This window comes from Chiloscyllium plagiosum, unplaced genomic scaffold (genome assembly GCF_037043375.1).
Source record: "Chiloscyllium plagiosum isolate Xiang-an unplaced genomic scaffold, Cpla_swu_hap1 HiC_scaffold_15, whole genome shotgun sequence".
Lineage (NCBI taxonomy): Eukaryota > Metazoa > Chordata > Chondrichthyes > Orectolobiformes > Hemiscylliidae > Chiloscyllium > Chiloscyllium plagiosum.
This window is the reverse complement of record NW_028270153.1, coordinates 16,567,561-16,594,101: the sequence shown is the minus strand read 5'-3', so window position 1 is coordinate 16,594,101 and position 26,541 is coordinate 16,567,561. Positions and strand designations below refer to the sequence as shown.

The following is a 26,541-nucleotide window of genomic DNA, read 5'->3' as shown; positions in this document are numbered from 1 at the left end:
ACTTAGGAAAACTGCTTACCACCTTCTGGGAGTGTGCAACCAAAAAAAAACCTGCAGCTTTGTAAGGATTTTACACATCCAAGACCAACAAAGGGTTCCTATATTTTAGCACAAACCACTAGGGCAGTTGACAGCTGGTGATTTGGTCGGGTAGAGACCTTACTAATTCACATTAACTTCCACGAGAGAGTGATATATCTTAACTACTCAGTGACAGGTTTATGATTTGCATATGCAATTGACAAGAAAAAAAAACAACAGATGAAACTGAAGTTAAATGGGAGTCATTTAGACTGATTTGATCCTTTTTAATATTAAGCATAAAATGAAACATAGACATTTATAAAAATATAAACAACATTCAGCACACATATATATATATATATATATAACTATATACTGTACAGTTTTTATTTTATCAGAAGTTTCGGGTAGTTCCATATGATATACAATAAGGTCTTGCTCCAGTGCATAAAATAGCACATGCAACAACCAAAGTCGAAAGCAAAACCTGCAGAAAAAGGTGAAAACACAACTTGTGCACACACTGCTGACTCCAAAAGTCAAAGGCATTGACCCATTTCTGGAAAAAAAAAGCCACATGCTGCTCATGATAAAATACTAACCATGGACAATGAATTTATGCCCACCTGTTCATCTCCTCTTTAACACAAAAGTCACAAAGGCACCAACCTCTACCACAAAAAGTCCTGAATGGAATTACTGCCATTGTAAGCAGTATTGGGCACAGTAGTAAAATCATCAATTGAAGCATATTTGAGAGTAGCAATAGACCTTTCAACCCTGTGGGGCCATTAAAGAGAGCCTGATCCTATTATTAGCCAAATGTTTTTTCCATAGGACAACCAGAGAAATAGGCTCCCTTTGACAGCTTAACCTGGTTGAGTGAGCAATTTACACCCACTTGAATTACAAATGGTTGAAATAGGTTGCCTGTCTTGATTATTTTCCCTGAGGAATAGAACGTTAACTTAACCTTCTGACTTCTGTCCTGGTAAAACCTTTCAGGTTTGTGTCATTTATTAAACCACCAATGATGACAGGTTCGCACCAGTGGCACTAACCCAATGCAGCTTCAAAGTTTACAAAAAGCTGTACACTGGATACCAACATTAAATGTGTTCTTCAAGCCAGTACAACAGTACCTCATTGTGGTTGCAGTGTCATTACTGTGCGACATGATTAAACCATAAGCACATTTTAACCAGCGATAATCATATTCTGACAATCACCGATCATAGTACAACTACTATAGTTAAAGTTATATGGCATTTTTCACTTTTACCCCACCTTTAGTCAGAGATGGTAGGCTCAGTTGAAACAACTCATGCAATATCCAAATCTTTATCGATATATGTACGTTCCAAAATGAAGGGGGGGGGGGGGGGGAACTGTTACAATCTAGGAAGATAACCATAGCCCATTCTCTCCTTCAAATGGCTGGACAAGGGTTTACTCAATTTCCTGCAGCCTCTAAGAGGCTGAGGATTGAACCCAGGGACATTTGAGAACATAAGCACGTACAGCCTCTCAAACCTACCCCCCCATTCAACAAGATCATGACTTAACTGCCCCAAGGCCTCATCTCCTCTCCTGTGCCACCTCGTTCTAGCCCTAAAACTGTCTGATATTTTAAAAACCTATCTACCTCCTCCAAATATTTTCAGTGATTGAGCCTCCACAACTCGCTGGGTTTGAGAATTTCAGACACTCACTACCCGCTGGATGATGTTTCTTTGCACCTCAGTTTTAAATAAATGTCCACTTATTCTGTAACGATGCCCCTAGCTTGAAAGACCCCACTTGTGGGAATGTGGAGTCATAGAATCACAGGGTTTTACTTCATGGAAACAGACTCTTTGGTCCAACTCATCCATGCTAATCATGTTTTCCTAGCTAAACTAGTCCCTTTTGCCAGAGCTTGGCCCATATCCCTCTAAACATATTCTCAATACCTACCCTATCAAGCTCCCTCAGACTTTTGCATTTATCAATAAAGGTTTTGTCCTTTCTCATTTAATATCGCTCTCCTATTTAATCAGGTGAGAGTAAAGTCACAATAGATTGATCATGAAACTTTGGGTTCAAAAGGTGCACTTTGTTTACTCTAGAGGGATAATCCGCTCAATGGCACCGTCCTACATATTAGCTTGAACAATGAGTGCTATTTCTCCACATCAGTTTTCTCCTCCAGTTTACCTGATAAAATGCCTCTCCATTTGCAAATTAAAAGCAGTTAAATTGTAAAGCTTTAAATATGATCATTGGAAACATAAAATGAACAACATTTGGGGCATTAACAAACACCACAGCTCTCAGTGCTGAGATTCTCCTTTGGCTTTTACAGCTCTCCAGGGTTAGGAGGGCATCAAGAATGGCAGAAAGGTGGAGGAGGTGGGGGGTTCTTTGCCAACTTGTCATTTCTTTGTTCTTCTCCTGCTACAATCCTGTGTCCACTCTGCCTAAGTCTCATTGACATCGCTGATGCCAGGAGAAATGTTCGGAGAGAATGGTTTCCCTGTTTCCCAGAGAGTTCCCTGTAGTTGATCAGGAGACACCCTGCTGTGACACTCCACTCTTGTTTGCCCTTGTATATATCAGCTCCTCCGTCTGACACCATCCCACTCTGTTGCTCTGTCAATTGATCAGAAGCTAAGTAGGAATTTGAAGGTTTGTTTTTGTTTCATCTGAACATTAATCCTGTAAAACCTGCCCCTCCAGTGAGTCAATACCAATTGGAGTTAAGAATTTTTAGGGTCCAGGAACAAACAACATTTAGAGTTCCTCCACAGGATTACTCACCCACCCTATAACACTCAACCATACTGACACATCAAATCCCAGCAACTAGAAAAAACTAAGCTGCTACTCTGCAGTACTCCAGGGGGCACAGTGGCTCAGTGGTCAGCATTGCTGCCTCACAGCACCAGAGACCTGGGTTCGATTCCACCCTCAGGTGACTGTCTGCGTGGAGTTTGCACGTTCTCCCTGTGTCTGCTTGGGTTTCTTCCAGGTGCTTTGGTTTCCTCCCACAATCCAAAGATGTGCAGATTAGGTGGATTGGCCATGCTAAATTGCTCATAGTGTTAAGGAAAGTGTAGGTTAGGTGCATTAGCCATGGAGAGATATGGGGTAGGGATGGGTCTGGGTGGGATGCTGTTTGGAGGGTCCTTGCAGACTTGTTGGGCTGACTGGCCTATTTCCACACTTTAGCGATTCTATGGATACTCAGTAACACTGACAGCCAGTTCATTGATCCACTTTGGGTTGTAATAGGTAGATTATTACAGCTCATCAGTTCAAGCAGGGTGCCCGTATGTGGTGGAGGCCCCAAAGTATGCCCCTAACTGTATCAGACAGCTGACATACTGAGCACTTAGCGGTGAGCCAGTTCCCATAGCAAGAAATTGCAGCATCATAATTTTTATTTAAGTCATGCGTGGGACCTGGGCATTGTTGGCAAGGTCACCATTTGTTGTCCCTCCCTAATTTCATTTAAATGATTGATTCTCTCAACCATTTCAGAGGGCAGTTAATAGTCACCCATATTGTTGTAGGTCTGGAGTTACATATAGGCCAGACCAGGTAAGGAAGGCAAACTTTCTTCCCTGAAGAACATTAGTGAACCGGATCGACACATGGTCACCATTAGACAAGGTCAATATGAGTTTTTTTTTAAATAAAATTCTTATTTCATTATGGTTGGATTGAAACCTGGGTCCCTCGAACATTGAGTTCTGAAAAAGAGTCAGATTGGACTCTGAACATTAACTCTGTTTCTCTCTTTACAGATGTTGTCAGAACTGTTGAATTCAACCAGCATTTTCTGTATTTAGTTCTCACAGCATTAGCCTAGGTTTCTGAACTACTAGTCCAATGGCATTACCATTAAGACAACACACTGATTAACAAAGGGATTTGGAGGAAGCAGACCATTGAGTCCAGACCAACCCTGTGAAGAGCAGCCTCCCCAGACCCAGCCCCCCACCCCATCCCTGTAACCCTACATGTAGCATGGCCAAATACCTAACCTGCACGCCGCTGGACACTACAGGCAATTTAGCACAGCCAATTCGCCTAACCCTGCACGTCCTTGGACTGTGAGAGGAAAGAGTCGAAGAGTGTGTTGCTGGAAAAGCACAGCCGGTCAGGATGCATCCGAGGAACAGGAGAGTCGATGTTTTCCTTCATCTTCCTGATGAAGAGCTTATATTTGAAACGTTGGCTCTTCTGCTCTTTGGATGCTACCTGACCTGCTGTGCTTTTCCAGCACCACACTCTTTGGCTCTGATCTCCATCATCTGCAGAGCTCACTCTCTTCACTGTGGGAGGAAACTGAAGCACCCGGAAGGAACTCATGCAGACACGGGGAGAATGTGCAAACTCCACACTGACAGTCACCCGAGGTGAAATCCAAACCCAAGTCTGACGCTGTGAGGCAGCAGTGCTAACCAAAGTTGTTGGACCTTGAGAATCTGGTTAGTTATTACACTATGGCTTCAGGAAAGGGAGAGTAGAGGGAATTGTTGCAGATCAAGAATAGAGGAAGACACCTGTCTTGATTCACTCAGGTTTGGGTGGCAACGTCTCCTGTATGGGAGAATGCACAAGGTTAAGTGAGATGCTGGATAAAAAAAAAAGAGGGGGACAAATTTACAGCTGGATAACACAACTCACTTCCTCAGAACCTTCTGCAGTACAGTCACTCTAGTTTTGTAGGCAAACACGCCAGGCAACTTGCAGTCAGCAAGATTCACAACCAACAGTGTAATAACTAACCAGCGAATCTGATGGGACTGATCGGAGGGTGAAATGCCAGTCTAGGTGTCAGTTAGCTCAGTTGGCAGGATAGTTGATTTGTGATGCCAACAGAGCAGGCTCAATTTCCAAACTGGCTGAAGGTTATAAAAGCCCTGCCTACTCATCTGAGGCATGTGACCCTCAGTGAAATTCACCACCGCTTGTCTCCTATCTCTCTCTCTCCAGTGAGAAGACAGCCCCATGGCCCTCTGGGACAATGGTGACTTCCAAATGTCAGCCAAGATGACTATGTCAAGTTAAGCTTTGAGTGTTACATTTGGATGTTTTTAACGCAGTGAAAATGTTGCCACGTGACCATACCAGATGATCACATGACATTCACAGTTGCTATCATGCATGTTGCTATAATTCAGTTCCTTGTTCACCATTACACAGAATGTTATCCCTCCAAAATAATGGAGTTGGGATTGACAGGGAGCAGGATTTTGGTAGAACTGGGTTGCAAGCAATGCTGGTTTAAAGAAATACCGGACTCCTACATTGCTCTCCAACAAGAAGCAAAGTTGCCTCCAGCTGCAGTAGAGATGAAATGCACATGGGAAAGGAAGTGTTTCCCAGTCTAGGGCAAGAATGGCTTCAGTGAAGCAGGGCAGAGTTACTGGCTTCTAGCTACAAAAGCACAATTGACCACTGCAGGACCAACTTGGAAGTACTCAATATCCCTCAGTGACAAATGGGAAAGTGCTTCCATATCTTCTCATTTTCAGTTGCAGCTACCTCTGCACTATAAACCGCTGTTTCTCAATGAATCACTTCTCTCTCCAAGTCCCTGGAGAGTGCAATGTAGTCCCCTGAAGACAGGAGTAATATTGATGCTGGATTAACCTTAAATAGGACAAGCTCTACAACAGTTGCTCACATTAAAACAAAATGCAGCATTGTTCAATCTGGTGCTGTGCGAATTGTTTACTTTAAAAGAAACCATTCAAAATGGACAATCGTTTTCATAAACTGGTTACAGATGCTGTGAGTGCTGAACTGGCATTCAATTAAATACCAATGGATTAAAAGTTGCTGTACATCTCTATGACCCTATGACTCTAAATCCTGCAGCATCGGAGAATAAAAAAAGGACAGTCCCAAATGAGTCAGAATATCTGTACAGTAATACAGTGCGGAATCCTTACCATACTGGTGGCCAGGAACTCCAAACAGTTACACAGTCATTCTCTCTTACCTTGCAGAATAAAGAACTCCATAAAGTTACAGAGAATTCAGCTGTCAATGAATTAAAATACTGCTTAAATTAACATCCTCACGTCAGTACTTCAATGTAGCAGCTACCAATGTGTAACCATCTCTGGCCCAAGTGCAATGTGTAACAGAACAGGTCCTTTCCTTTCATCACACAATCCTACAGCAGCCCTGTCCCTTAGCATCCGGTTCCTCCAACGGTGCCTTCAGTTTTAATAACGGAGGGTCCCCACTGGGCTGGTAATAATAGAGCGAGTTCCCATTGGGACTGACCTCCGGTGTCCTCGAGCCCACCGGGCTGCCTTTGGGCTGAAGCTGCTCACTTTCTAAGATGCTCCCCAGGCCGTTGGCCAGAGCTGCTTCCTGGGAGAGTTGCTTCTTCAGCTTGGCGGCCGCTCGCTGTCGCTTCAGCTCCGACAGCGTCTGGCTGCTCCTGTCCCTGCTGGGCTGCGGTGAAGGAGCAGGGCTGGAATTGTCAGGCACAGCCTGGCCGTTCGCTCTTTCTGGCGCCGGCGATATCCTCAAGGATTCCGTGTCAGACGAAGACCGTCGGGAAGTTGAGATTGAGAGTGAAGGACTGTTCTTTCTGCCAATATCTGCCGACTCTTCCACAGACCCAACTTGTTCCGTCACATCCTTTTGGGAGTTGGATGACAGACTCTGCATTTAAAACAAGCATATTAATAATACCACAGGTTATTGCCTGTAAAATCTATATAAAAAAAAACAAACCTCCAAAAGTGACCTGATTTCCATAGTATTCCAATCGCCAGAGATGAAGGATTACACAGTGTATTAATGTGTATTGGCAGGGGAAGCAGTTTCAAAAATAACTTTTAAGGGTAGTCTTTTTCACACTGAGGGTGTGTGTATGGAATGAGCTGCCATAGGAATTGGTGGAGGCTGGTACAATTACAACATTTAAAAGGCATTGGTGGGTATATGAATAGGAAGGTTTTAGAGGGATATGGGGCAAACGGCACTAGATTAATTTAAGATATCTGGTTGGCATGGACAAGTTGGACCGAAGGGTCTGTTTCTGTGCTGCATGTCTCTACGACTGTATGACTCTAATTGAGAATTCCATCAATTCTTGAAAAGGAAATTTGCAGAGCTATTGCTGTAAAAGCAAGGGAGTGGAATGATTCAGGTAGCGCTGTTTATGGAGCTAGTAAAGACTTGATGGACTGAAAGGCCTTCTTCTGTGGTGCTCATTCTATTATATTTCCCTCTGGTTTCAAAGTGCTGACTAATCTTGGGATACAATTCAACAGTGAGAGGTTGGTGGTCATTATCAGCACTATCCAAGAGTAGAAGCAGCGTGGACAAATTCAATATTCATGACATTCCTGGGGAAATAATCCAGAGTGATTTTCCCCTGCTCTTCCCCAGTTTAGAAACACTAATATTTCCAGCCCCATCTTGGTTGGCTCAGCTACTGAGAAGAGATAAGAAATTAAGCCTCAGCTGCACCATGTTAAACATAGAGCTGTTGGCGAAGCTTTTAGCTTGTCATCTTGTCTTATAAGTAGGCTGACTGATTCAGACTGACACAGCCCTGGAATAATCTATTGAGTTCTCCCAGGGGGCACAGTCAGAGGAACACAAGATTTTGACAATCATTGTCACTCATGCTAGCATAGAAGGGAGACTTGAAAGGAGCCTAGAGTTTTCCCATTTAAATGGACATTTCTATGGCTTAATTCTACAACATAGTACATCTCCTGTGTAGTTTGCTATCAGATAAATTGTTTTAACTGTGCTGCTACAAACCCTTATGGATTCAATGCTCTTTTTATTCTTGGATCCTTGACCTTTGTCCGTTAGCAAACTGATTTAGTGAACATCACCACCTTTTTCAGATCTGGTTAACTTTCCAAATCCGACATCTCAACAGTATTCAGTAAGAGAATGGTCCACGGTGCATCGAGACTGAATAAGCAATGGAGATAAACAAAAGTCAGCCCAAAGAGTGGGGGAAACTGTGCAGATTTTATTTGGAGGTGGATGTGACAGTCCAAGATGCAGGAATTTGTGAAAGAAAAATGCTGTCCTTGTGCTTTGGCAAGGCTAACAATTGTTAATTGACCTGGAGAGGGTGGTGATGAGCTGCCTTCTTGAAGCATGGCACTAGGGATTGGGGGTAGGAAGGGAGTGCCAGGTATTTGACCCAGTAATAGTGAAGAAACAGTGAGGAAAATCCAAGTAAGGATGGTGTGCGACTTGGAGGAGATGGTGTTCCAGTGCATTTACTGCTGTTGTCCTTCCAGATGGTTACGGTTGTGGGTTTGGAAGGAGCTACCAAATGGTGAGTTGCTGAAGTGCATTTTACACACACAGGAGTACTGTTGGTGGAGAGAATGATTGTTTGAAGTGGTGGATGGATTGCTGATTAAGTGAGCTGCTTTATCCTGCATGATGTTGAGCTTCTCGAATGTTATGGCAAGTGGAGAGTACCTCATCACACTCCTAATTTGTGCCTTTTGGAAAGTGGACAGACTTGACCTGATCTTACAGCCTCAGTATTTACATGCCTAGTCTAGCTACATTTATGATAAATAGTACTCCCCAGGATGTTAATGGTGATCCCTCCTTGTCCCATAAAATTTACACTCATGTGGAATGAAATGCTGTGTTAGAAAATAAATCCACAAAAGAAAAAAATACTGAGTGACATAATTGCAGAACATCAGGATTAATTTGACACCTTTAACGTTAGTTTGTATTATGGTTGCTTGCCACCTAGTGGAATGACTGAGAACCACAGCACAAAGGTCAATATCAAAGCATCAAATCTGAATGTGATGGGATATGACCATAATAGCTCAGATTTTCCGATGGCCAGTCATTATTCCCACATAATGGGAGTTGTGCAGGGGACCCTGTGGATCCATATCATAACAGACTCCTAAAGAATTGCCCTGGAAATTGAAGATTCCACTGGGAAATTTCTCAATGCTTGGAACCTTTCGAAGGTATCCATTTCAACTGGATGATTTTAAAGGTTCTGATGAAATTAGGAAAAGTTAGACTATTAAATATATCAACTAACTCCTGAGTACTCTATTCAGCTGACTCCATATTTACCGCACACACTGCCCCTCCCTGGACCAGTTACTGTTCCAGACCCTGACCTGACAACCTGGTCTCTTTTCTTAGAACCCATCACCCCTGTGCTTCTCCACAGCTGACACTCCCTTTACCCTGTTTGAGATCCAATATCCTTTCTCCCAAATTCCAGACCCATCCTCCCCTCCTCAGACTATGGACCTGCCCTTCCTCCACTCCCTACCCATTCTTCTGCTCCAGACCTGGGTCCTCCTTGTTCTAAACATAATCTACCTCCAAGACCCTTCCATTTGCTGCCAGACTGGCCCACCTTGGGACTTAATACCCATTCTTCCCTGACCCCAACCAGTCCCAATGCCCTGACCTAACCCCCAAGATTGCACCACTTATCTGGCCTCATTGCCACCTTGCACCCTACCCACCAATCACACTATCCCTCTATCCACTTGGGATACTACCACCTGCACCCTCCTTACCTGATATACTAGTCCCCTACACACCTGGCATCCCCTTTACCTGATACACTAGTCCCCTACCCACCTGGAACCATACCCTCCATTCACCCCAACCTCACACATACCTTCAATCGTGACAATTTGATGGCAGCTATCAAAGTGGAACTCTGGGAATCTGGACCTTTACACTTCAGAAACAGCAGCAAGCTGCTGTGAGAAGGGGTGGGGATTATCTTCCCCCTGACAGTTTTACTTTGCAAGTTAACTATCAGACTGGAAGTACTGCTCCGCACTCCTGAACGACTGCTGATCTGACTCCCCTATCAGGAAAACAGAGCTCTCTCCTCTTGTAAAAATGTAGGGTGGAACGATGTTTTGCAGAAGGTTGCCACTCCTTGGAAAATCTGGCCCACTATGTTTTTTTTTAAGTAGAGCCAGAAGAGTACTGAACATACTTTTACCGTCAAATATTGCTTTAAACATTTTAGTTATCTTTGTTTTGCATAGATATTTGGAGATCAATTCTTATTCTCCCACTAGGCAGATGCCAGGCTGGGTAGTATGTAAAATAGTCTAGGAATATTTATCCACTGCTTCCTGATATGTCCAATCTTAATTTTGATTGCTGCTGACAAAACCACCCCTTTCAAGGCCAAATTGATGGTTATGTTTATTCTGAAAGCGCTGTTGTTGTGTACCATGCCTTTAGAGAGAATACCTTTAAGGACTCCATGTGCTGTGTACATACAATGTTGTGACTCCGCTGCCTGTTGGTCTACTATGGGATTGTAAACTGCACACACAGATATCAGTTGGCTGCTGTAATGTTTGCTTCATAACTTTTAAAAGTGTTTTACTGTTTTAAATAAACTAACACACATAGTTAATAATTTCCTGATGATCACACCATTATTATGAAAGTGTCAATTTGGTCTCTCGGATTTTAAGTAATAATGGAATGGGTGGAAAGACCGTGAGCAATAGGAACAGGAGTCACCCATTCTGCCTCCTGAGACTGCTCTGCCACTCACTAGGATCATGGCTGTTCCAACATTCCTCAAGTCCACTTTCCTGCCCCTTCCCTATAACCCGTGATTCCTGACCGATCAAGAATCTAGCCATCTCAGCCTTAAATATATTCAACGAGTCTCTGTGGAAAAGAGTTCTAAAGACTCGCAACCTCCTGAGTGAAAAAAATGTCTCCTCATCTCATTCTTAAATCGGTGACCCTTTATTCTGAGATCCTGGAGTGAAGGCAGGAGCACATCCATAGTCATTTTATTTGGCTATTATGGTTTGTTCTGCTCCCATTTCTTACATTCTTATTTAAAATATGTCTGTTTTAACCATGAAGGTCAGATCCGGTAATGTCATTAGGTCCAATTATCTATTTTAGAATCATAGATTCTCCACAATGTGGAAAGAGGCCATTTGGCCCACCAAGTTGTGCTCTGACCCTCCGAAGAGGATCCCACCCAGACCCAGCCCACAAGAACAAAGAACAAAGAAAATTTTACAGCCCAGGAACTGGCCCTTCAGCCCTCTATGCCTGAGTTGATCCAAATCCACTATTTAAACCTATTGCCCAATTCCTAAGTATCTGTATCCCTCTGCTCCCCTCCTACTCATGCATAAGTCCAGACGTACCTTAAATGAATCTACCGTGCCTGTCTCTACTACCTCTGCTGGCAACGCATTCCAGGCACCTACCACCCTCTGTGTAAAGTACTTGCTGCGTGTATCCCCCTTAAACTTTTCACCTTTTACCTTGAATGCATGACCTCTCATTATTGAATCCCTCACCCCGGGAAAAAGCTTATTTCTATCCACCCTGTCTATACCCTTCATGATGTTGCAGACCTCAATCAGGTCCCCCGCCCCCATCTCCTTTTTTCTAATGAAAACAATCCTGACCTATTCAACCTCTCTTCATAGCTAGCACCTTCCATACCAGGCAATATCCTCGTAGACCTTCTTTGCACCCCCTCCAAAGCGTCCACATCCTTTAGGTAATGTGGCGACCAGAACTGTACACAGTATTCTAAATGTGGCCGAACCAAAGTCTTGTACAACTTTAACATGACCTGCCAGCTGTTATACTCAATACCCCGTCCGATGAAGGCAAGCATTACATATGCCTTCTTGACCACTCAATCCATCGGTGCAGCCACCTTCAGGGTACAATGGACCTGAACTCCCAGATCTTTCTGCTCATCAACTTTTCCCAAGGCTCTTCCTTTTACAGTATAATTCGCTCTAGAATTAGACTTTCCAAAATGCATCACCTCACATTTGCCTGGATTGAACTCCATCTGCCGCTTCTCTGCCAACTCTCCAGTCTATCTATATTCTCCTGTATTTTTTGAAGTCCCCTATGCTTTCTGCTATTCCACCAATCTTCGTGTCATCTGAAAACGTACTCATCAGACCACCAATACCCTCTTCCAGATTGTTTATGTCTAACACAAACGACAGTGGTCTCAGCACTGACACCTGTGGAACACCACTGGTCACCTTTCTCCATTTTGGGAAACTCCCTTCAACTACTACTCTCTGTCTCCTGTTGCTCAACCAGTTCTTTATCCATCTAGCTAGAACACCTTGCACATCATGTGACTTCACTTTCTCCATTAGTTTACCATGGGGAACCTTATCAAACGCCTTACTAAAGTCTATGTTTATGACATCAACAGCCCTTCCTTCATCTATCAACTTGGTCACTTCCTCAAAGAACTCTATTAAGTTGGTAAGGTACGATCTCCCCCGCACAAAACCATGTTGCCTATCACTGATCAGCCCATTCTTTTCCAAATAAGAACTGATTTTATCCCTCAGTACCTTCTCCAGCAACTTTCCCACCACTGACATCAGGCTCACTGGTCTGTAGTTACCTGGAATATCCCTACTACCCTTCTTGTACAGGGGGACAACATGAGCAACCCTCCAGTCCTCCAGCCTCTCACCTGTGTTTTAGGATGTTACTAAGATATCTGTCAGGGCCCCAGCTATTTCCTCTCTCGCCTCCCTCAGCAACCTGGGATAGATCCTATCTGATCCTGGGGATTTGTCCAGCTTAATATCCTTTAGCCTATCCAACATATCTTCCCTCCTTATGTCAACGTGATCCAGAGTAATCAAACTTCTATCTCTAATCTCAACATTCATCATGTCCCTTTCCTCAGTGAACAGTGATGCAAAGTAATCATTGAGAATCTCATCCATTTTCTCAGATTCAACAGACAACCTTCCTTCCTTATCCTTTAGTGGACCAACCCTTTCTCTAGTTACCCTCTTGCTTCTTACATATGAAAAAAAAAGGGCTTGGGATTCTCCTTAATTCTGCTCGCTAAAGTTATTTCATGACCCCTTTTAGCCTGCTTGATTCCTCCTTTAAGACTGGTCCTACTCTCCCAATATTCCTCTAAGGCCTGTTCTGTTCTTAGTTGCCTGGACCTTATGTATGCTTCCCTTTTCCTCTTGGCTAGTCGTACAGTTTCTTCTGTCATCCACAGTTCATGAATCTTGCCTTTCCTATCCCTTGTTTTCAAAGGGACATGCCTATACTGCACTATCTTCAACCTGTCTTTGAAAGCCTCTCACATATCAAATGTGGGCTTCCCTTCAAATAGCTGATCCCAATCCACATTTCCCAGTTCCTACTGAATTTTGATATGATTGACCTTGGCCCAGTTTAGTACTCTTCCCTTAGGACCACTCTCATCTTTGTCTACGAGTGTTCTAAAACTTACAGAATTGTGGTCACTATTCCCAAAGAAATCCCTCACTGCAACATCTACCACTTGGCCTGGCTCGTTCCCCAGTACCAGATCCAATATGGCCCCTTCCCTCGTCGGACTATTAACATACTGCTCTAGAAAACATTCCTGGATGATCCTTACAAATTCTGCTCCATCCAGACCTCTGACACTAAGTGTATCCCAGTCAATGTTGGGAAAATTATAATCTCCCATCACCACCATCCTGTTGTCTCTACATCTTTCCATAATCTGTTTACCTATTTGTTCTTCTACTTCACGCTCACTGTTGGGAGGCCTGTAATACAGCCCCACCAATGTAACTGCATCCTTCTTATTTCTCAGCTTCACCCATAATGCCTCACTGCTCAAGCCCTCCATAATGTCCTCCTTTAGCACAGCCATGATATCATCCCATGCTAACTTCATGATCCCTACAGTCTCTAGTTTCCACCTCACTGTCTACTAGTCTTCTGTCTGGTTCCCATCCCCCTGCCACATTAATGTAAAACCTCGCCAACAGTAGTAACAAAAACTCCCCCAAGGACATTAGTTCCAGAGTGGACCATCCAATTTGTAATAGTCTCACCTTCCCCAGAACCAGTCCCAATATCCCACAAATCTGAACCCCTTCCTCCTGCACAATCCCTCAAGCCACGTGTTCATCCTGCCTAATCTTTCATTTCTACGCTGGCTAGCACGTGGACCTCACTACCTTTGAGGTCCTCCCCTTTAACATCTTTCCGAGCTCCTTGAATTCTGCTTTCAGGACATCTAATTTTTTACTTATATCATTGGTACCTATATTCACTACAACAACTGGCAGTTCACCCTTCCCTTTTAGAATGTCCTGCACTCGATCGGTGACATCCCTGACCTGAGCACCTGGGAGGCAACATACCATCCGGGAGTCCTGTTTTTAAGCCACAGAATGACCTATCTACACCCCTCACAATAGAATCCTCCATGACTATGGCCCTACGAGTCTTTTTCCCACCCTTCCGAACAGCAGTGCCCGCCACGGTGCCATGATCTTGACAACTACTGCCCTCCCCTAGTGAGCCATCTCCCCCAACAGTATCCAAAACGGTATACCTGTTTTGGAGGGAGATGACTGCAGGGGATACCTGCACTGCCTTCCTACTCTTTCATTGTCTTTTGGTCACTCATTCACTGTCTCCCTCAGCAATTCCATCCTGCGGTGTGACCAGTTCACTAAACGTGCTATCCACGACCTCCTCAGCATCGCAGATGCTCCACAGTGAGTCCATCCGCGGCTCCAGAGCCGTCATGCGGTCAAACAAGAGCTGCAGCTGGACACCATTCTTCCAAGTGTAAGAGTCAGGAATGTCAGCCACTTCCCTGAGCTCCCACATCAAACAAGAGGCACATGCCATGGGACTGAGGTCCCCTGCCATTGTAAACCTTAGCTTTATATCAACTAACTAAAACCAAATAATGCACTTAAATATATGAAAGAAAAGAAACAAAAAAGTTTGCCATACAGAATCCTTTTCTTCTGGTTAGGGTGGGGAGGGGGACAGGAGGGAGTTACTACATGTGTAGTACCTTGGGTTTAGCCGCTGCCCAAATTTACACTAAATCCTTACCTTTCAGGCAACCTTCTGGTCTCCAACGTCACCTCCGCTCTGTCTCCTGCTGCTCCCGGACAGGGAAAAAAAACATATCCAATCCCCATTGCTAATCCAGCTAGCCTGCTTATCCCTGGGCACTTTGGGGCGATACAGGGCTTGGCCAATCCACATTACCTGCATATCTTTGGATTGTGGGAGGAAACCCAGGCAGACATGGAGAGAATGTGTAAACTCTACACAGTCATCCAAGGCTGGAATCGAACCTGGGTCCCTGACGCAACAAGGCAGCAGTGCTAGCCACTGAGATACCATGCCACCCTTCAAAACTTGATTTTAATTCAAAACATGAGTGTGAGAGAGAGGGCCAGGGAGTGGGAAGTGCTAAACCGATCAAGAACATTAGCAGGGGACATACAGACAGACAGACAAGGGCTTAGTTTAACATCACATTCTGGTGGACGATAGCCCCGACAGGTAAATATTTTAGCTAAAGTTTTACCGGGGTCACATTCTCCTGATCTTTGTAGGAGTCTTTATCTTCTCCGTCACTGCCTGCGATTTCCTTTTCCATTTCCTTCTGTCCCATCTGCTGCCAGATAATTGCTTCCTGCTCGCATTCTTTCCTGTACAAATTATTTCGGTCCGACACACTGGCTCGCCGCACCACCGTCCTGAAAGGAAACAGGATTCCGGCATTACTATTTGCACCAAGTTTCAAATTGGAGCTATCCTTGGTCTATCAGGATTGTTTCAACTCACAAATACATACTGTGCACACGCTGGGGCTAATCCAGTCCTTAAATTAGCACACAGGACACAAGCTTGGTGTTCTTACTTCCTACACTTTAAGGAATATTTACAGTCGTTTAGTAGTACACGAATTGAGTATTGCTGAAAAAGTCATATTTCATCAAAGTTTTTCATCTTTCACTCTTTAAGACAATTTGCAATAAATACCAAAACAAAGAGTAACAATATTTTTACACTATATGAGAAGTGACAGTTGATTGATTGACAAGTGTATTTCAATTGATCAATGTCAGTGCTTAATTACTCTTTAAATGTATCTTTGTTATATCTAACCTACTGTGCAGGGTGACAAACTCCACTTTCCACTATAAACCTTACAGCCTGAAAAACACACATTAACCAATACACTGTTTCCTTTCATTCAGACAAATTTGTAACTATGTTGTTACTGTCCATTTTCTTCTTTAACTTTTCTCACAAGTCCATAGTGTGGCATTGTATTGAATGCCTTTTAGAAGTCCATGTACACCATATCAATAACACTACCCTCATCAACCCTCTCAATTACCTCTTCAAAAGACTTCAGCAAGGTAGTTTGTTACAATTTTTCCTTAACCGACATTTTTCATGTGACTATTAATCCGATCTCATGTAACAGAAGTTTCTCCACCACAAAGTTAATCTGGTTGGTCTATAATTGCTAGGCTTCTCTTTACAATATTTTGTGAACAAGGACATAAATGTTCAAATGTCCGGCTCCTCCTCTGAGGCCAGAGATGAGCGAAAGGTTATTGGCAATGTCTCTACAATTTTCACTCTCACTTCCTCAATCTTATTGGATGTATCTCATCTAGTCCTGGTTACCTTATCAACTTTAGGTTTTGACAGCTAACCTGTACCTCTTTTTATGTGTTTTAAGTTAAAAATCACACATCACCAGGTTAGAGTCCAACGGGTTTATTTGAAAGTACAAGCTTTTGGAGCCATGTTCCTTTGTCAGGTAGTCAGTGGGGCAGGATCATAGGACACAAAGTCTATAATAAAAGGTCAAAGTGTCAGACAACTGATGCAACAAAAGTTGTATGACACTTTCATCTTTTACTATAAACTCTGTGTCCTATTATCCTGGAGGAGAAAGTGAGGGCTGCAGATACTGGAGATCAGAGCTGAAAATGTGTTGCTGGAAAAGCGCAGCAGGTCAGGCAGCATCCAAGGAACAGGAGAATCGACGTTTCGGGCATAAGCCCTTCTTCAGGAATGAGGAAAGTGTGTCCAGCAGGCTAAGATAAAAGGTAGGGAGGAGGGACTTGGGGGAGGGGCTTTGGAAATGTGATAGGTGGAGGGAGGTCAAGGTGAGGGTGATAGGTCGGAGTGGGGTGGGGCAGAGAGGTCAGGAAGAAGATTGTAGGTTAGGAAGGCGGTGCTGAGTTCGAGGGATTTGACTGAGACAAGGTGGGGGGAGGGGAAATGAGGAAACTGGAAAAATCTGAGTTCATCCCTTGTGGTTGGAGGGTTCCCAGGCAGAAGATGAGGCGCTCTTCCTCCAACCGTCGTGTTGCCATGGTCTGGCGATGGAGGAGTCCAAGGACCTGCATGTCCTTGGTGGAGTGGGAGGGGGAGTTAAAGTGTTGGGCTACGGGGTTGTTGGGTTGGTTGGTCCGGGTGTCCCAGAGGTGTTCTCTGAAACGTTCCGCAAGTAGGCGGAACTTTACCAACACCTTCCACCCCGACCTCAAATTCACCTGGACTGTCTCAGACTCCTCCCTCCCCTTCCTCGACCTTTCCATTTCTATCTCGGGTGACCGAATCGACATGGACATTTACTATAAACCGACCGACTCCCACAGCTACCTAGACTACACCTCCTCCCACCCTGCCCCCGTAAAAACGCCATCCCATATTCCCAATTCCTTCCTGTCCGCCGCATCGGCTCCCAGGAGGATCAGTTCCAAAACCGTACAAACCAGATGGCCTCCTTCTTCAAGGACCGCAATTTCCAGCCAGACGTAGTCGATGATGCCCTCCACTGCATTTCTTCCACTTCCCGCTCCTCCGCCCTTGAGCCCCGCCCCTCCAACCGCCACCAGGACAGAACCCCACTGGTCCTCACCTACCACCCCACCAACCTCCATGTACAACGTATCATCCGCCGTCATTTCCGCCACCTCCAAACGGACCCCACCACCAGTGATATATTTCCCTCCCCTCCCCTATCAGCGTTCCAAAAAGACCACTCCCTCCGCGACTCCCTCATCAGATCCACAACCCCCACCAACCCACCTCCACTCCCGGCACCTTCCCCTGCAACCGCAGGAGGTGCAAGACTTGCGCCCACACCTCCCCCCTTACTTCCCTCCAAGGCCCCAAGGGACACTTCCATATCTGCCACAAATTCACCTGCACCTCCACACACATCATCTATTGCATCCGCTGCACCCGATGTGGCCTCCTCTATATTGGGGAGACAGGCCGCCTACTTGCGGAACGTTTCAGAGAACACCTCTGGGACACCCGGACCAACCAACCCAACAACCCCGTAGCCCAACACTTTAACTCCCCCTCCCACTCCACCAAGGACATGCAGGTCCTTGGACTCCTCCATCACCAGACCATGGCAACACGACGGTTGGAGGAAGAGCGCCTCATCTTCTGCCTGGGAACCCTCCAACCACAAGGGATGAACTCAGATTTCTCCAGTTTCCTCATTTCCCCTCCCCCCTCCTTGTCTCAGTCAAATCCCTCGAACTCAGCACTGCCTTCCTAACCTGCAATCTTCTTCCTGACCTCTCCGCCCCCACCCCACTCCGGCCTATCACCCTCACCTTGACCTCCCTCCACCTATCGCATTTCCAAAGCCCCTCCCCCAAGTCCCTCCTCCCTACCTTTTATCTTAGCCTGCTGGACAAACTTTCCTCATTCCTGAAGAAGGGCTTATGCCCGAAACGTCGATTCTCCTGTTCCTTGGATGCTGCCTGACCTGCTGCGCTTTTCCAGCAACACATTTTCAGTCCTATTATCCTGCACCACTAGCTACCTGAAGATGAAGCAGTGCTCCGAAAGCTTGTACTTTCAAATAAACCTGTTGGATCTAACCCGGTGTTGTGTGATTTTTAACTTTGTCCACACGAGTCCAACACCAGGACCTCCACATTATGTGTTTTAAAGACTTTATAGTGCTGGAGTTTCCCCCTAGTCACTAACATGGCAGAATCCACCTTGTAGGGAAAGACAGATGCAAAGTATTCATTTAATGCCTCTAACATGCCTCATGCTTCCATACATAACTCCCCTTTTGGTCCCTTCACCACCCTCTTATTATTAATCTGCCTATCAAAGACTTTGATGAGTTTACAGAATCATGGAATCCCTACAGTGTGGAAGCAGGCCAGAAAAAGTGATTGAAAATGTACATATCCAAAGCACTTTCCTCATGTGGTGAATAATATAATGGGTCAGGAAAAGCAGCAGAGATAAGGGAAGTGAATGCAGTCAAATGCACAGTTTGGTCTCCAAACCTGAGGAAGGATATACTTGCCTTGGAGATGGGACAACAATGTTCACTAGATTGTATACTTGAATGAACGTGTAGGCCTGCGATGAGAAGCTGAGTAGATTCACCTCATATTCGCTGGTGTTTAGAAGAACGAAAGGTAATGTAATTGAAACGAAGATTCGAAATGGGCTTGAAAGGGTAGACACATGAAAGGCTGTTTTTGTTGATGACTGAAGCTAGAACATGGGGATACAGTTGAAGGATAAGAAGCTTATTATTCAGTATAACAAAACAAAGAATTGTGGATGCTGAAGAGCTGAAGCGCAAACAGAAATTGCTGGTGAAACTCAGCAGGTCTGGCAGTGTCTGCGGGGAGAAAACAGAGTTAACGTTTCAAGTCCAATGACTCTTCATCAGAACTGAAATGGAAGAAAAATATCTTCATTCAGAGGCTTGTGAATCATTAGAATTTTCTATGCAAATGGATTGTGGATGTTCAGTCACAGAGTATGTTCAACATTTGGAGAAATAGACTTTTGGTCTCTCAGAGGATCAAGGGGTATGGGAAGCAGGCAGTAGAGTTAAGGTAGAATATCACTGAAAAACAGAGATAGGAGTATCCCTTGTGACCCTGCTCTTCAATTCCAAATTCATGGCTAATCCATCATTTCCCTGGAGGTCTAACGACAGTATGGAATATGAAGATACTATAGGATCAGCTATGATTGTATTAAAGAAATAAACCAAATGATGTACTCATGCTCCAGTTCAAAGCATAGCAACTGGCTGACAGAACCAGAACATCGGAAGGAAAGGTTTAGGAAGGATAACTTCTGTTTCTTGTTGTATCCTGTTTTTCACGGTTCATTCAGAGTTTATCTCTATTTTGTCATTACTGCTTATTCCATTTCAATACCCTTTCTTCTCTAGAATCATTATCTTTCCCTTTGTCTTTTGTTCAATGACATCTTTGATTTCCAATCTCTTCACCTTCCCTGATCTACCTTTCTGTCCATTTGCCCTCCACATCCCTTTTCTACAGCATAAAAGCCATGACTTTTCCACCTCTTTACTTCCAAAGTTATTGAATTTGAAACGTTAACTCTGTTTTTCTCTGCAATGGTGTTGCCAGATCTGCTGAACTTCCCCAAGGGGGCACATTTTTAAGGGGAGAGGAGAGAGATTTTAAATAGACATGAGGGACAATCTTTTTATACAGAGGGTGGTTTTCTCATGGTATGAACTTCCTGAAGAAGTGGTGGATATGGATACAATTACAATGCTTACAAGACATTTGGGTAAGTGAATAAATAGGAAAGGTTTGGAGGGATATGGGCCAGGAGCAGACAGATGGGACTAGTTTAGTTTGGGATCATGTTCGACATACATTGTTTGGACCGAAGGGTCCATTTCTGTGCTGTATGACTCTATGATTTTTTGTCTATCTCCATTATTTGCAACGTTTTGCCTTTATTCAGTTTCTTGTTGGTTTTTCTTTTGCATTCCCCAGTAAAGCAGTGTCCAGCTTTCTCAATTCAAACATAAACAGAAACTGGAGTCCATCATTTGGCTCTCGATCCTTCTCCTTCATTGAATAAGATCATGGCTGATCTTCTAACTCATCTCCACCTTTCTACACTATCCCCATATCCCTCAGACCTATTGACCTCTGTTGTGAGTATATCTAATGACTTAGTATCTATGGCTGCCATTCCAAGGTTCACAAACCTCTGAGAGAAGAGGCATGGGGAATTATTCAGAATTTCCCTGAGTGGATTTGAGAGGATACATCTTGATCAAGCTTATTAGTAATTCCGCAGTGATTGGAATGAACTCAGCCAGGTGGACTGCACAGAATAGGAATTCCCTGATTGGGGCTGTTAACATTCCCTGATCTGCCTTTCTGTTCTGTTCTGGTCCAAATCAGGGAGTACTGGCTGACAGATATAAACAGGAGTGTTAGGGATTCTGGCTCACTCTAGGAGCTGGCTCTGTGCTCGCTGAACCAGTGTCAAATACTATTCATGTGTAAATAAAGGTGGTTCAGTGGTTAGCACTGCTGCCTCACAGCACCAGGGACCCAAGTTCAATTCCACCCTTGGGCGACTGTCTATGTGGAGTTTGCACATTCTTCCCGTGTTTGTGTGGGTTTACTCTGGGTGCTCCAGTTTCCTCCCATAGTCCAAAGATGTACAGGTTAGCATGAATTGGCCATGGGAAATTGCCCATATTGTCCAGGCAAGCTAGGTGGGTTAGGCAGGGGAAATGCAGGGTTATAGGGCTGGGGTGGGTCTGGGTAAAATGCTATTCGGAGGATTGGTGTGGACTCAATGGGCCGAATGGCCTGCTTCCATATTGCAAGGATTCAATTCTTTGATTCAATGGTGTTGTTTGTGGAGTTATTTCGAATTCCAGATCATATGTTCATGACCAACAACCAAAATTACTCAGGGCCATTTTCATTTTACAAATAAGGGAAAATGGGGCCCAGAAAGTTAACTAAAGAAGCCAGGAACTGTGACCAAGGAAAGCGACATCCAAGTAAATCATCTGAGTGTTGCTGTAGAAGAAGATCTTTCATCAATCAGGGTGCAACTACTAACCCTCGACTTCCAGCGCTAGAGGTTCTCCTGCTTAGAGATGACTTGTTCTTGCCCTGTGATTTCAGGATGCTATCATGTTTGTGCTTGAGCTGTCGAAGTAAGACTCTGAACTCCTCATCATCACAGAGATCTACAATGGAAAAGTAACATTAGTCCTTTTCAGATAATTTTAATACAACAGTGCACCATTTTGAGATTGAACCTGTAGGCTGTGCTATCTGCCTGTGCTATGACCCAACAGCAGCACACTTGTCTCTCAATCTGTAGATTGTGGGCTGAGCCTATAGAATTGTGGCTGACCCTGCAATGCCAAAACTTTAGGAGGGCTGCACTGCTTAAGGTACCATTTTTCAGACAAGATGGTTCAAGTCACAAAGTGGATTATCTCATAGGGTGCAAATTAGTGGCACCGAAATCCACACACCAGGTTGAATTTCCTTGCAAGTTGAAGATTATCTGATACAATGAGTGTGTGAAAGAATAGAGTCATTGAGGAGAATGTCATGGTCTCCCCTGGAGTATTACCAGGCTGGTAGCCTTGCCACTGCCTCTGCCCTAATTCAGGGCCTCAAGTGACCAACTATTGGCCATTTCCTACCCAGCCTCAATTTTGTGATTGGCTGGAGATTTCAGGTGCATGGAGGAGGGCACAGGGTAAGTTTAGATTAGATTAGATTACTTACAGTGTGGAAACAGGCCCTTCGGCCCAACAAGTCCACACCGCCCCGCCGAAGCGCAACCCACCCATACCCCTACATTTACCCCTTACCTAACACTACGGGCAATTTAGCATGGCCAATTCACCTGACCTGCACATCTTTGGACTGTGGGAGGAAACCGGAGCACCCGGAGCAAACCCACGCAGACACGGGGAGAACGTGCAAACTCCACACAGTCAGTCGCCTGAGGCGGGAATTGAATCTGGGTCTCCGGCGCTGTGAGGCAGCAGTGCTAACCACTGTGCCACCGTGCCACCCACTAAGTTACAGCACAGAAGAAAAATTTAAAGCAAGATTTACTGTTTGCCATGCTGGGCACATTATCAGAACCTAACAGCAGAGCCAATAAAGATACTTGCAAAGCTAAAAGAAGCTAAACTTTTCTGATGTAAAACATTCCAAAATACAAAAGCTGAAGGATCCACACTTGCATGAACAGATAAGACTCTAAAATGTGACAGAGATATTATTAATATTTCAATGAGATACAAACAGAGATAAAGTAAGGGACTGAATGCTGTTTTAGTCAGCAATTTCATTATTACATTTCTGACTAGACAGCAGATTCAGAAGTATGCTCGTGACTTCTATGATATTCCTGTCGCATATGGAATATTCCAGAAGAATTCAAGCCTTGGACCTTATCCCTTCCCCAGCCTTAATCTGTCTTTTGTTGGGCAAGGCAAATGGTGCCAATCTTACATCTATGACTAACCAATTGGTGTTTCTTTCAGGTTCGTCTTGGCGTTGAGACTTGCACCGTGAGCTGTCAGCAATTCCGCAATTTGCATCTACAAAAAAAAATACAGAAACATGTTTACATTTTAACAGTGGGAACACAAGAAAAGTTAGTGCAATTCCTTGTTCCACCTCGAATGTTCAAAACAGCAGGTCTGGCAGCATCTGTGCAGAGAGAATCAGTTTGTGTTTTGAGTCTAGTGTGACTCTTCTTCGGAACTGCAGGGTACCTAGCTTCCAGTAGTTCTCAAGAAGAATCATGCCAGTCTTGAAATGCTAACTCTGTCTCTCTTTTCACAGATGCCACCAGACCTATTGAGGTTTTCCAGCATTCTCTGTGTTTGTTTCATATTTCCAGCATTCACAGTGTTTTGCTGTTGTTCAAAACAGCTGTCAAATTAACCCTTGGAATGATATGAAAAGGAATTATCTTTTCTCTCTGAATGAATTGCCATTTTTCTGTCCCGTTGATAGAATAAGAGCCACTTTAAAAGGAGCTCATTTAGGACTGTATCTCTATTGTGTTCCTCAAGACGGACAGAAATGGACAAAAACTACTGGCATGTACATGCTGCCCTCTGGCAAGAGCAAAGGGAAAGGTGCAAAGCTGGACAAAGTAAAAGGATGTGAATCCTATTCTCAAGTTATGAAATTTTCATCAAGAAGTTTTTTGGCAAGTATGTGAATCTATGACTAATTAATTTTTTAAAACATGTACCTATCAAAGGGCACAAAGAAATATTGGCGTTAACCAATTTCAGAAATGCAACTGGACCAGTGATTGTGCTGGGGTAGCAACATGTATTTGTTCTTATTTTAGTGTGGGTCGGTTTCACAAAATCTGTCCTCACTGGGTTTTACCAGAAGAGGGAGTCGCTACACACAAACCAGCAGAATCGCTCTGGGTTTGAACAAACATATTTTGGACAGACACGACCACAGTTATTCCTGGGTGCAGAGCACTGTAATTAGTATTGCAGTATGAGAGCATCACTGCATTGTCTGCATTGTCAATGTCTGCATTGTATCACTTGCACGTGAAACTTTAACAAAAACATTGTAGGATTTTGGGCATCACTGCATGTTTCCAGATGGAAAACCAGCAAAACTTGCGAATGCCACATATCAGTCCAACTTGTTTTATATACTCTAAAAGGGAGCTCCAGTAATACCAGGAAATTCATTTCCAAGTTTCTTTTTTACTGTTTCTTTACCCCCTCTGTTGCATATCCTTTGTTGGATATCTGGAGGTAGGTGGTTAATGTTATGAAGAAAGGTAAGCTTATATCCGCTGGAGATAATTAGACTTAATTAGAATATATAGAATCCAAAGAAGTCTTAATGTGATACATATGGGAAGGATTTGTTTTCTTGTAGGAGGACCTATAACTAAGGGTCATTGTTTAAAAATAAGGCTTATTGTTCCCCACCCCACCCCCACCACTTCACAGAGGATTGAAAATCTTTGGAACTCTCTTTCCCAAAAGAAAGCCAAGTCTTGAATATTTTTAAGGCAGAGAGAGAGATAGTTTCTTGAGAAGTAATGGGGTGAAAGTTTATCAGGGTAGACAGGAATGTGGAGTAATCAGACCAGCCATGATCTTATTAAACAGCCAAGGTCTTTTCCCTGGGGTGGAGGAGTCCAGAACTAGAGGACCTAGGTTGAGGGTGGTACGGGTATGGGATGCACTGCCAGAGGAAGTGGTGGAGGCTGGTACACTTGCAACATTTAAAAGGCATCTGGATAGGTATATGAATAGGAAGGGTTTGGAGGGATATGGGCCGGGTGCTGGCAAATGGGACTTATTAGTTTAGGATATCTGGCCAGCATGGACAAGTTGGACTGAAGGATCTGTTTTCAGGCTGTACATTTCCATGACTCTAGATGTTAGAGTAGGCTGGAGGGTCCTGCTTCTAATCTGTATGTTTGGTTCCTTTGAAAAACTAGTGCTGGCTTTATTGAACTGTTGCAGTCTATAGGATGGAAACATTCCATGAACGGTTATTAGAACTTTTACTTTATTAGAATCCCTACAGCGTGCAAACAAACCCTCCAGCCCAACAAGTCCACACCAACCCTCCGAAGAGTAACCCACCCAGACTCATTCTCCTACCCTATATTTACCCCTGGCTAATGCACCTAAACTACACATCCCTACGTGGCAATTTAGCATGGCCAATTCACCTAACCTGCACATCTTTGGACTGTGGGTGGAAACTGGAGCACCCGGAGGAAACCTATGCAGACAAGGGGAGAACGTGCAAACTCCACACAGTCACCCGAGGTCGGAATTGAACCGGATCCCTGGTGCTGTGAGGCTGCAGTGCTAATCACTGAGCCGCCCTTAGGACTGCACCTGTTAGTGGAGGAGTTCAGGATTTTGGTACAGCCATGATGAAGGAACAAGCCACATCTTTACAAATTGTTCTAGTAACTTCCAGGGATATTTGGCATTGACAGTGTCACTCTGCACCTATCACCATTATCCTCATAGGTATTGTTGAAGCTGTCTTGATACATACCACAACCACTGTGCGCCAGTGCGGAATGTGTAATAACACACACAGAAGTGTTAACAATGTTACCGAGGAATGAAGCAACTTGGCTTTCCCTGAAACCCTGAGCACCAATCGCCACACCCTAGCAGTCTGGCTCGATGACCCAGTTTGGAAAACTCTTAGACCTGAAAATGTGTTGCTGGAAAAGCGCAGCAGGTCAGGTAGCATGCAGGGAACAGGAGAATCGACGTTTCGGGCATATGCCCTTATGCCCGAAACGTTGATTCTCCTGTTCCCTGGATGCTGCCTGACCTGCTGCGCTTTTCCAGCAACACATTTTCAGCTCTGATCTCCAGCATCTGCAGACCTCACTTTCTCCTCAAAAACTCTTAGACCTGCCCATCACTCAGATTTGAGTCCTCAGTTGGGGAATTCTGCTTTTTCCCAATTGGGTTCCATGTGTCCCCAGCGGGAGGGTACCCTGACCCTTCCCAACTTATTGTCCCCATTAGATGACTGATGTGTAGAAATGAAATCTTGTTCCGGATGGGAGACAAGGTATTGGCTTGCAAGGAGAGGCCAGTCCAAATGGAGATTGAGAATCGACCAGTCACATATATTATAATCTTACTGTTGGTTAAATGTACGATTGCATACTTTCTCCTCACATCACTTTTCTAGTTCTCTCAAACCCATACAGCATGTTCCAGCCTATCCCAGCTGAGGTAGATGTCATGTATGCAGGTAACCAGTAGCTGACAATCTATCAATGCTGTTCTACATTTGTTGACTATGAAATGTGCAGGAACAGACTACCCATTGTCACCTT

At 44.2% G+C, this 26,541-nt stretch overlaps 1 protein-coding gene across 4 annotated transcripts in view; it reads right to left on the bottom strand.

Annotated features, from left to right (window-relative positions):
- Positions 1–293: 293 nt before the first annotated feature.
- LOC122560245 (protein phosphatase 1 regulatory inhibitor subunit 16B-like) overlaps positions 294–26,541 on the bottom strand; it is a 202,541-nt gene continuing 176,293 nt past the window's right edge. For all 4 annotated transcript variants that reach the window (XM_087994771.1, XM_043710731.2, XM_043710732.2 and 1 more), the window contains 4 exons: positions 23,191–23,266; positions 21,757–21,886; positions 15,410–15,581; positions 294–6,696 (listed from right to left, as the gene is read on the bottom strand). In XM_087994771.1, the coding sequence (XP_087850897.1) occupies positions 6,187–6,696; positions 15,410–15,581; positions 21,757–21,886; positions 23,191–23,266 (888 nt within the window). In that variant the 3' untranslated portion in view covers positions 294–6,186. The remainder of the gene's footprint in view (positions 6,697–15,409; positions 15,582–21,756; positions 21,887–23,190; positions 23,267–26,541) is intronic.